The following is a 12,070-nucleotide window of genomic DNA, read 5'->3' on the forward strand; positions in this document are numbered from 1 at the left end:
AGAGAGAGAGATCGCAGAGGAAGAAAATTATGATGCCCTCATCTTATGCCCACCTGCGTTGGAAGCTTACAAAAATAAAAAATAAAAAATAAAAAAAAAAAAAAAAAAAAAAGAAAGAAAGGAGGAAGAGCCCTGATTACATGCCCACCTGTGTTGGAAGCTTAAGAAGATGGAGAGGACGATGATGTTTTTAGATCTTACGCCATCTCTCTCTCTTCTTCAACGAAACAACAATGGAATGGAATAGTTGAGGCCTTGAGGGTAAGTTTTAACTTTCCTATTATGTCGGTACAATAATCCCATCCCATCACCATGTGGGTCCCAATCCTTGAAGAATCCCACCCTAGGGACCCGCTAAACAAACGGGGCCTGATTGAAACCTTCTTATCTCTCTCTCTTCCCTCTTCTCTCACTTCTCTCTCTCTCTCTCTCTCTCTCTCTCTCATTTCTGCACGCTTACGTTCTTCTTTTGGGTAAGTCTCTCTCACACACTATTTTAATGTCTGAGTTTTGTTTTCTGAAATTAATAATCTTCTTCTGCAGATTCACCACTCGTTGTTCGAACCTTTGGTCAGCCACAAGCCTCGTCTGGTTCTTGTTGTTCGGAGGTAAGTCTCTCTCTGTCGGGTGCGTGTGTCCTTTTCATTGCGAATAATTCTTTTTTTCTTTTTTTCTGAATCTTATTATTCTCTCATGAAAATCTGATTTGGGTTTTGGAAGAGTGGGGGGTTTTCTGTGGGAGATGTTAATGGGAGAGACTACGATTTGGGAGTATTCTGTATGGGGGTTTAATGTTTTCTCTCTGGTTTTGATGCTGGAGTTGCAGAAGAACCCATCCGTGATAAGAATATAGTGACTTGCCATATGCGGGGTATCTTCTCCATCACAGTTTTATGTTTGGAGGTTTTATTTCTCTTGTAATGTGGCTACAACTTCTCATTCCATATAAAGGGTCCTCGGAGTTCTTGCTAAGTGCATACACTGAGATGGTAGCCATTTATTTCTTCTCTTCCCATTTTATTAATGTAATTTGTGTAGGTTGTATCTCATTACCTCTCGATTTTCTGATTTCTTCCTCTTTTTTCTTCATCCAGAGGAGTTTTCTTGCTTTTTTTCCTTCAATATTTAGGCGCGAGTATAAAGATTTTAATGGTGGGAGGGGAATTGTTAGTATTGCAAAATATCATGGCTTTCTGCTCTATGTTCAAATTAAGTCATTGAATCTACCACTTTAACTTAGTCTCATGGATTTGTAGAACCCATAGTTTCCTGTTTTTAATCTTAATATTCGGTTTGGGTTTTCTCTTGAAGAGGAAACAAAATTGTGATTGACCTTTTTCCCAGTATTTTTATCACAAAAAAAAGAGAAAAAAAAAAGAAGTCTATATTATAGTGTTTCTTTCCATGGAGTTCTTAATGTATTGATTATTTGAATGCTGAGATTTCTCTCTATTTCTTTTGTCTTAGTTGAACTAGCTGTGACTTTTTAATTCTTAATTTAATGAGAGATAGTGTGTGATTCTTCCAATGTAGAACGGGTAGAGAAATCGCTTCCTAAACCCGTCTCCCACCAGGTAAACTCTCCACCTTTTTTTTATATTTTAGGTGTATGCATGCTGCTGATATGCAATTGTTGAATTTTACATCCAAGAGATCTTGATGATCTTTGTTCCTCATTTCTCTTCATTTACAGTAGATGATTATGCACAGTGAAGGAGTATGAAACTCTAGCTATGTCGATCTCTCTAAGGCGTGCTTTCTCAGCAAGGAACTTTCTTTTCGTCCGAAGCTCAATCCACTGTGGGAATCTCTCATACTCTCACTATCGTTCATGCAACCCTGTAAAGAATTCTATGATTGGACCTTGCGAAGATTGCAATGTAATTGGGCTTGATTTTCTGAGAGAAAGTCGAAGATGGTTTGCCAAAGGAAGAAAGTCAAGTAAGTCTCTTATCTTTATATTTGTTTTACTTTATATCTGCTGGTGTAAGTCTCTTATCTTTGTATTTGTTTTACTTTATATCTGCTGGTAACACATCCTCTAAGGATTCCATTTTGGTTTTCTGTGTCCGAAGTGGTATGATCAACTAGCATTCTTTCATGCTATATGATATTTATTACCTGTAGCTGGTTGGAGCTAGTTGAAATGTATATAAAGAACTCTTTCACTTCTTTCTTTTTCTCTTCTTCCCCTCTCCCATTTTGATATAAAGGGGAGAATTTATTTAAAAAGTTTGGGGTTTGAGGTGACACATACACTTGAAAGGATGAAATAAGAGTAATGTAGGACCAGTACCCAACTAGACAATTAGGTACCAATCTTACAGGAGGATCATTGAAATTCTCTGTAGAAAATCTCCAACAGAAACAATGTCGCAGGTAACGAAGATGGCACAGTGACTTTACTTGATGCTGGCATGATGGGATCACACTTTAACTTCATAATAGAAATAGTAACACACTTGTAGTAGGTTTCAATCACTCCACAGGACAAAGGTTATATCAGTGATAATGTAGAAACAAAGAAACAAAAAAAAAAAAAAAAAAAAAAAAAAAAAAAAAAGAAAAAACAAAATGAGAAGGGGAAGAAGGGGAAGGATATGTAGGTATCTCACCTACTGTAGAGAAGGCATCCCACCTAACTCACTGAAGGGCATCTCACCCAAGCTATCTCTCACAGCACTGCATCTCACAGTTTTCCAGCATAGAGTTTTATTTTTTCGGTACTCAAATCCTGGCTGTAGATCAGCCTTGTCCTTTATTTATAATAAAACCAGTTACAGCCTAAAATCTTCTACAGACATCTCAAATTGGAAATAAATCCTACCTCTGATTGGTTACAAAATAAAGAGCCCTAATTACATTAGCAAATCTACTTAAAAATGGAAACTCCTAAGATCCTATTTAATGAAAGACAACCCACTTTCTAAAACTGAAAATAGAAACTATTATGAAAGAAAAAGAAACTCCCCAAGATCTTCCTTAATCCACCACCATGCGAGCTGTCCAAGTGAGGCCTATAGCTGAACCTTGCAATAGCTGTAAAGATATCACAAAAATCTCTACAATTTCTTCTCCACGCATCTACCAGCTGGGTCTCAAAAATTATGTAATTTCCTCAATTGATTCTTCAATTAGACTGGCTGTACGATATCCTTCCAATTTTGGGAATTAATACCCCCAACAAATCAGCTAGTTGATATGGTAGAAGCGGAAGATTTCGATTCTCCTTAGGTTGACTATGATATCTTCCCAAATCCCAGAATATAGCTCTGCTGGATGGTGGCATATCTTGGTAGAACAGATGGCTAACCTGTGAGGAATTGACTTGATCGATAGCCCCAAAATAAGGGCTAGACTTGAACCGCATTTGAAGCCCAATCGTTGGGCTTGCACTACATCAAAGAGAGCTTGACATATACTGCGTCAATGGCCGGTAAGTTTCTCCTCAAATATCATATTCCAATTGAAGTATTGAACCCGAAATCATGTAGAAATGCTGTCAACACCAGGAATCAAATAAAAACAAACAATACAACAAACAATACTATGATGAACAAACTTGTCCTGTTGTCCTATCATCTGAAACTTGCCTGGCATTGGAGGTACTGATGCAATTCTGGGCTCGAGTACCCCATTTGGGATCACTGTGGGCCCACCCAAAGAATATATCCCAATTATAAGGAGCTAATGGCAATCTGGTAATTTATCAGAAATTTCAAGGGGCCACTTGGTAGACTAGTAGAACAAAAGATATAAGAGGGATTTGCAATTATTTAACAGGGACAATCTTGGAAGGTATGATAAAATGAGGACAAAGGAGGATAAAATAAGGGAAGGGTAATTTGGGAAGCCCAAGGGTTATGGTGTTTTTAAAATTATTATAACCAGCTTCTTCTTCTACCTTCGAACATAACTAGAAACCGGTGGAACCTATTGATCTTCAAATGATGGAACTCCTCCAATTGAAGTCCATTCTGAGCTGAAACTTCGAGATATGAGTTGCAATCACAAATCCTCTTGAATCCTACTAATATCAGACCCAATCAAGAAATAAGTTTTAAATAATAAATGGCTGTAACAGATCTGGCTGAAATTCTGAAACCAGATCTAGAATTCTAGATTTCCACAGGATATCTTCATAGGGTTGTGCGGGTATGGTCATCTTGGATTACTACAACAACAACTCAGCCTTATCCCAACTAAATGGGGTTGGATACATGGATCCTTGTCCTCCAATTAGCTCTATTTGAGGTCATACCTGATACTAGGCCTAAGCTATGCATGTCTTTCCTCACCACTTCTCCTAAGATCATTTTAGGTCTGCCCCTGGCTCTTTTATTCCTTCAATTTGAATCAAATCACTCATCTGTATTGGAGCATTCAAAGGCCTCCTTTGAAGATAGCCATGCCACCTCAGACGAATTTCTTGTAGCTTGTTATGCTTCAAAGCGAGTCCCAAATCAACTCTAATATGATCACTCCTTACTTTATCTATGTTTTTCCACTGATCCATCTCAACATCCACATCTCCACCACATTGAGTTTATCTATATGATGTTTCTTAATTGCCCAATGTTCCACACCATACATCATAGCCAGTTGTATGACTGTCGTATAAAATTTTCCTTTAGTTTTAAAGGAATACATCGATCACACAATACTCTAGACGCACCTCTCCACTTCCTCTCCACGTCATCCCTCCTATTTTAATTCTTTGTGAAACATCATCCTCTTTATCACTTTCTTTATTTATGATTGAGCCCAGATACTTAAATTAATCACTTTGCAAAATCTCTCTCATTAATTTTCACCCTCATTATCTGTCATAGCGTAACTAGTTACACACCATATATTCCGTCTTTCTTTTGCTTATCTTAGAATCTTTTGATTCTAAGGTTGATCACCATAACTCCAACGTGGCGTTAATCCCTAATTTTGTCTCATACATCAAAACAATATTGTTAAGTTTTAGGCGTAAGGGGTATTTTGGTCCTATCGGTTTCATTTGTGTATTAGGGCTGACTAGCGCAGGTTACATGGGTAGTTTTGTAATTGTCTTATTTCTTGAATCATATATATATCAGAGATCTAACTTGCGGTAGACTATTCTGGTTTGATCGCAGGTTAGTTCCCCTCTTTTGGGAGTGATCTGTGATCTGTGATCTTGCCTCTCTTCTCTCTTCAGTCTTCTTGCTTTCTTCTTCTCTTTTCTTTCTTTCCTTGGTTTGGTCGTAGGATTCTGGAATCGTAACATGGTATCAAAGCCTCTGTGATCAAACCTAGGGTTTATACATTCCTCTTTGTTGACTTTCTTCTTCCGCTGAACCTCTCTGGTGTGCAGCCTCCTATTGATGCATTTACTATGGCTTAAATCACATGGAGTGATTGTACTTGGATTGTGATATGGTACTACTGCCCTAATCGATTTTTTTTAACAAGGTTTTGGTCTAATCGATTTTTAACAGGGTTTTTTATACCCATCGATTTTTAACAGGTATGGATAATATTGGTCTGTAATAGAATCCCCATTCTATGATCCTATATAGATCTGCATACAGGTGATTGTTTGTTTGCCTCTACATTCGGCTATTAGATCTATAATTCTTTCTTTTCTACTTTTTTGGTTCCTCACGGCTGAGACCAAAACTACCACAGCTATTACATCTTCTTTGGACAATGTGAATGTCCAGATTACCTCTATCAAGCTCAAAGGGTGTTCGAACTACTTATTTTGGGTTCAATCTGTGAAGGTTTATCCCATGGCTAAAGACAAACTTCAATATACTACCTCTGATCCTCTTCAGTCTTCTGATAAGGGATATAGTGACTAAATGAAGGACAATGCATTGATTTTGAATTTGTTGCGGAATAGTATGGAACCAGACGTCGCTGCCAATGTCATGTTTTACACTACTGCAAAAGGTGTGGGATGATTTGAAAGAAACCTACTCCCAGGAGAAGAATATGACTCGTATTTATGATATCTATGAGAAGCTGTTCCAATTTCGCCAATCTGACAAGTCTCTATCAGAATATTATAGTGCTTTCAGGGGAATGGTTGAAGAACTCAATGTCTTCCAACCCTTGACTACAAATATTGAAAAGCTCAAAGCTCAGCGTAAGGAATTCTTTGTTTCCAAGTTCTTGATTGGCTTGAATAATGACCTGAAGGCAGTGAAAGGTCACTTACTTGCTAGCAACACCGTCCCTACACTGAACGATACCTACTCACGCCTTTAGCGCATCACATCTTCTACCAAACTTGATCAGTCCACCAAAGACAATTCAGCCTTTCTTGCTAACTATGGACGTGGTCGAGGTTGTGGGGGAGGCCGTTCGTTTGGTGGACGGGGTTCTAGTGGACAACACTTTGATTGTGGATAGCAATCTGATCGTTCTTCTCGCCAGTGCTCTTATATGGGAAGCCCAACCATATTGTAGAGACTTGTTGGGCAAAGCATGGCAAGCCCGAGTGGGCAAACCCAATTAGCCAATCATGCAGTGTTAGATGATGGTACTGACCTGGTGTCTCCCAATGATACTAAACCAGGGACTTCTTCAGGAGACTCTTCTACTTGTCTATATGATGATATCAATTAATTACTAAGGCGGTTCCAGACTCTTGAGGCATTCTCTAATACATCTAATGGTGTTAATACAGGAGTAGATTACAAGAAACTACCCCAGCAGTTTATAACCCCAAACAATACAAATAGGAGCAGGAAACAAAGAAATAAGACCATCAAATAAACCCCTAAGGATATAATACCAATGCAGGAGCAAAACCAGCCCAAAACCCAATCAGATAGGAGAGAGAATGACCTACTATAGAGTTGGATAGAGAGAGGTGCGGCCAGGTCTGTAGGAGTCCGATTGAACTGCACTCACGGGCGTAGATAGTCCCTAGGGAGGGTACAAAACCCCCCAAAGTTGAGAGGATTCTAACCTGGTTGTGAAGTTACAAGCTTTCTTGATTTTCTGACCTAGGAGAAATAATCACAGGCTTAAGGAGAGAGAATCAATTCTGGTCTGTAACTTGGACAGATTTGAACTTCTGAATACTCACAACAGTCATATACTTCAATAACAGTAACTTTATGATAAAATAGAAAGCTTTAGACAAGAAGAAACAAAGGAAAAAGTGGGGGAGGAGCATTAATGAGGTTGAAGAAGCAATTGATTGTAATTATCACGGCTGTTCTATTACGGCTGTTCTAAGCAATTGACTGTAATTATCCTTTTTTCAAATATGAAATTATGAGTACATAGACTCCTCTATTTATAGAAGGCAGAATAGCAATCAAACTACTATTAGGAGCTAGTTTCCTAATAGGACTAGACACTCTTACTTTAACTAGGAGCTAGTTTCCCAATAGGACTAGACACTCCTACTACAACTAGGAATTCAAAATTGGACTAGGAATAATAAACCTATGTGGAAAACAAATAGAGTCCTAAGACAATTTGGACTCGACATACAACTTACTTAACTCGATGGGCCCAATTGACTCTTTTTTGTACTTAGCCACTCAGGTGGATCAAGTAGGGGTTCGGCTGGCTTCTTGGCTGGACCCTAGCCACTTAGGTGGGCAAAGGCTGGACCCTTCTTCCTCTCATATTTCCTTCCATAATGTGCATCTACATCAGGTGTGTCTACATCCATTGTTACCTTGGCACAAGCAGGTACATCAGCCCTTCTTGCCACTACTTCTACCCCTTGGATTATTGATTCAGGGGCCTCTGCTTATATGAGTGGTAAGTCATCCCTGTTTAAGCCTTTTTCCCCTAGTACCACATCTACATCTGTTGTTCTTGCAAATTGTGCTTTAACCCCTGTTTTAGGTCATGGTACTATCTCACCTACAACCTCACTTAACTTGTCCTCTGTGTTACATGTTCCCCAATTTCCATTAAGTTAGTTAACAAAGTCCTTAAATTGCTCCGTAACTTTCTACTCTTCTTATTGCATTTTTAAAGATCTTCAAATGAGGAAGACGATTGGTGGAGGGTGTGAAAAAGATGGTTTATATTATCTCTACTGTGGTACTCTTGCTACTTCCGCTGCTGTTACAGCTATTGGGGGTGTGACTCCTTTCCAATGGCACTATCGTTTAGGTCATTTGTCCTTGTTTAGGCTGCAAATTTTATTTCATAGTTTTAATTCTATACCAAAGTTAAGAGTGTGAAGTGTGTGAGTTAGGAAAGCATCATCGTGTGTCTTTCTCATCTCGCTCTGTGCTTAGGAGTCCATCTTTATTTTCCTTAGTTCATTCAGATGTTTGGGGTCCTTGTCGAGTCAGCAATAGGTTTGGGTTTCGATATGTTGTGACTTTTGTTGATGACCACTCTCATCTTACATGTCTGTACTTGTCAAAGGATCTATATGAATTTTTATCTGGGTTTCAGATTTTCTATAATGAAATAAAAACTCAATTTGGCATTTTAATTAAGGTCTTTCGTTTTGATAATGCTTTAGAATATGCCCAAAATGAGATTTCTGATTTTTGTGCTGCTCGTGGGATGATACACCAGACTAGCTATTCTTATACCCCTCAACAAAATGGGGTGGCTGAGCGCAAAAATCGGTCTCTTTGAGGTAGCATGGGCAATTATGTTACATATGCATGTTCTGAAATCTTTTTGGAGAGATGGCGTTTTAACTGCCTGTCATTTAATTAATCGCATGCCATCTTTGGTGATTTCCGATTGATCTCATTTTTTTATTGTTTTTTCTTAACTTGCCCAATTTTTCGGTTCCTCGTGTTTTTTGTTGTTTCTGGTTTGTTCACAACTTGCATGCTCTGTTTGATAAGTTCTCCCTAGTCCACTAAATGCATCTTTTTGGGTTACTCCAGTACTCAGAAAGGGTACAGGTGCTATGGCCTAGTCACTCACCGTAATTTTGTTAGTGCTGATGTGTCCTTTTTTGAAGGCACACATTTTTTTCCTTCCCAGGCATCCTAGCCTGGGATTGAGTGGACTTCTCGAGCTCCACCTCCTATCCCTACAGTCATTCCTTTCCTTGATACCCCTAGTGCCTGTGTCCCACCTCCTCTACAAGTTTATCAGCGCCAGAAGCAGCCTGGAAAACCCAGTGGTGATACTAGTACTCCAGCCGATTCGCTACCTCCACTGCTGCCCCTTCTCTGGTGAAGCTTCAATCCCTCTTGTTCTGGATGACTTAACAATTGCTCATCGTAAAGGTACACGCACTTGCACTAAAATCTCTGGCTGTATCCCATTGGTAAATTTGTTTCCTTGTCTCATCTTCCATCACCTATCCATGGTCTTGCATTATCTCTTTCTACGCATACCATTCCCAAATCTCATGTTGATGCCTTGAGTATCCCCGGATGGAAAACTACTATGGATGTAGAAATGGATGCTCTTTTGCACCGTGCCACTTGGAGTCTGGTAGATTTACCTCCTGGTAAGGACTTGGTGAAGTGTCGTTGGGTTAATACTATTAAGTATCATTCTGATGGCTCTGTTGAGCGGCTGAAGGCCAGTTTGGTTGCTAAGGGATATACTCAGATATATGGGGTTGATTATTTTGAGACATTCTCTGCTGTTGCTTGGATGAACCTTATTTGCTTTCTTATTTCTCTTGCTGTTAACTATGACTGGCCATTGTTTCGGTTGGACATCAAGAATGCTTTTTTATATGGTGATCTACAGGAAGAAGTATATATGGAGCAACCTCTGGGTATGTTGCTCAAGGGGAGAATAGAGGTCTAGTGTGTCATTTATACAAGGCTATCTATTGACTTAAACAATCCCCTCGGGCATGGTTTGACAAATTTAGTACTACTGTGGTAAGTTGTGGGTTTTTCCAATGTTATTCTGGTCGCTCTGTCTTTGTTCGTTGCAGGGGTAATAAATTGATTGTCTTAATGGTTTATGTGGATGATATTATCCTCACTAGTAATGATGCAGGAATTTCTGAAGTTAAGAAGTACTTGCAACAACTCTTTTAGACCAAAGACTTAGGCTAACTTCACTATTTTCTTAGCATTGAAGTGGTCAGATGTCAGAAGGGGATCAATTTATCTCAAAGGAAGTATGTGTTGGATCTTTTATTGGACACTGGTATGCTTGCATCCAGACCTGTGGATATTCTTATGGATCCTCACCAGAAATTTGGTGTTAGTGATGATGAACCTCTCTAGGATGTGCATCACTATCGAAGTTTAATTGGCAAGTTGATGTATACCATGGTCACATGACCCGACATTTCTTATGTTGTGGGAGTCCTTAGTTCATGCAGTCTCTTCAAAAAGCACATTGGGATGCAGCTATTCGTGTTCTTCGGTATCTAAAGGGTGCTCCTAGTAAATGGCTGATTTATCACCCTAATCGGCATATAGATCTGATTGGCTACTCCGATGTTGATTGGGCTAGCTCTACTAGTGATTGTAGGTCCATTATAGGTTATTGTACTTTTGTTGGAGGCAATTTGGTTACGTGGCGAAGTAAGAAGCAAACTACCATTGCCCGGTCTAGTGCTGAAGTAGAATACAGAGCTATGGCTCACTCCACTGCTGAGTTGATGTGGTTAAGGTCATTACTTTTGGAGTTAGGGTTTCCTGTAACTAAACCTATGAAGATGTACTGTGACAACCAAGTAGTTGTGTACATTGCCAGTAACCCGATCTTCCACGAGTAGACCAAGCACATTGAAGTGGACTGCCACTTTGTTCGTGATGCTGTTCTGAAGAAGTTAGTCGAGACTCCTTTTGTTCTCAGTTGGCAGACATGTTTACCAAGTCTCTATTTGCTCTTAGTTTTTGCATTGGTTGTACCAAACTGAGCATGAGTGATGTATATGCTCCAGCTTCAGGGAGAGTGTTAAGTTTTAGGCGTAAGGGGTATGTTGGTCCTATCAGTTTCTATTGTGTATTAGGGTTGACTAGCACAGGTTACAAGGGTAGTTTTGTAACTGTCTTATTTCTTGAATCATATATATATTAGAGATCTAACCTGCGATAGACTATTCTGGTCTGATCGCAGGTTAGTTCCCCTCTTTTGGGAGTGATCTATGATCTCGCCTCTCTTCTCTCTTCTCTCTTCTCTCTTCAGCCTTCTTTCTTTCTTCTTCTCTTTTCTTTCTTTCCTTGGTTTGGTTGTAGGATTCTGGAATCGTAACAAATATCATCATCAAAAAACATACATAAAGGAACATTATCTTGAATGTCTCTGGTTAAATCATCTATGATAAGTGCATACATAAGGGCTTAAAGCCGATCCTTGATGTAACCCAATTGTATCTGAGAATTCACTACTAGTCACCACACCATTATACATATATTTAATTATGTCCAGCTATTTACTTGAAACACTTCTCCTCTATTACTTTTCAGATTAACTCTCTAGGGATTTTGTCTTAAGCTTTTTATAAGTCAATAAAGACCATATGGAGATCCTTCACGCGATCTCTAAATCTTTCTTCGAGTCTCCTAAGTGAATAGCTTCTGTCGTGGATCTTTCTGGCACAAAACCAAGTTTGTTCTCCGTAATAGTCATTTTTTTGTCTCAAGTGGGTTTCAATAACACCCATAATTTCATTGTACGACTCATTAGTCTTATATGCCTCTATAGTTGTTGCAGCTTTGAATATCACTTTTAGTTTTGTAAATTGGAACCACAATGCTTCTTCTCCATTATAGTTGTCGTTGCCTAGGTGACGACTTGGCGTCAAAACAATAACACTCCCATAATTTCATAGTATGACTCATTAGTCTTATGCCTCTATAGTTATTGCAGCTTTGAATATCACTTTTAGTTTTGTAAATCGGAACCACAATGCTTCTTCTCCATCATAGTTGTCGTTGCCTAGGTGACGACTTGGCGTCCACACGGTTTGCCTGGAGCCTAGGCGACAGTCGCCTTGTGTTTTGGCACTTATTTATGTCAAATATCATAACTATCATTTAAGTAAATGAAATAACAAATATAAAAAAAAGAAGATATTATTCATAAATAAGTAAATACCCCTTATTTGAATCCAATAAAATATTTTAAAAATCAAATTCCAAAAAGATGAAAAGTCAACCCCCCAATCCAGAAA

At 38.9% G+C, this 12,070-nt stretch overlaps 1 protein-coding gene across 1 annotated transcript in view; it reads left to right on the plus strand.

The window, feature by feature from the left end:
• Positions 1-1,847: 1,847 nt before the first annotated feature.
• LOC122070382 (ribosome-recycling factor-like) overlaps positions 1,848-12,070 on the plus strand; it is a gene marked incomplete at its 5' end in the record, with an annotated part of 32,984 nt that continues 22,761 nt past the window's right edge. Inside the window, 1 exon segment of the mRNA XM_042634531.1 lies at positions 1,848-1,941. Within this exon segment, the coding sequence (XP_042490465.1) occupies positions 1,848-1,941 (94 nt within the window).

This window comes from Macadamia integrifolia, chromosome 2 (assembly GCF_013358625.1).
Source record: "Macadamia integrifolia cultivar HAES 741 chromosome 2, SCU_Mint_v3, whole genome shotgun sequence".
In the NCBI taxonomy this organism is placed as follows: Eukaryota; Viridiplantae; Streptophyta; class Magnoliopsida; order Proteales; family Proteaceae; genus Macadamia; species Macadamia integrifolia.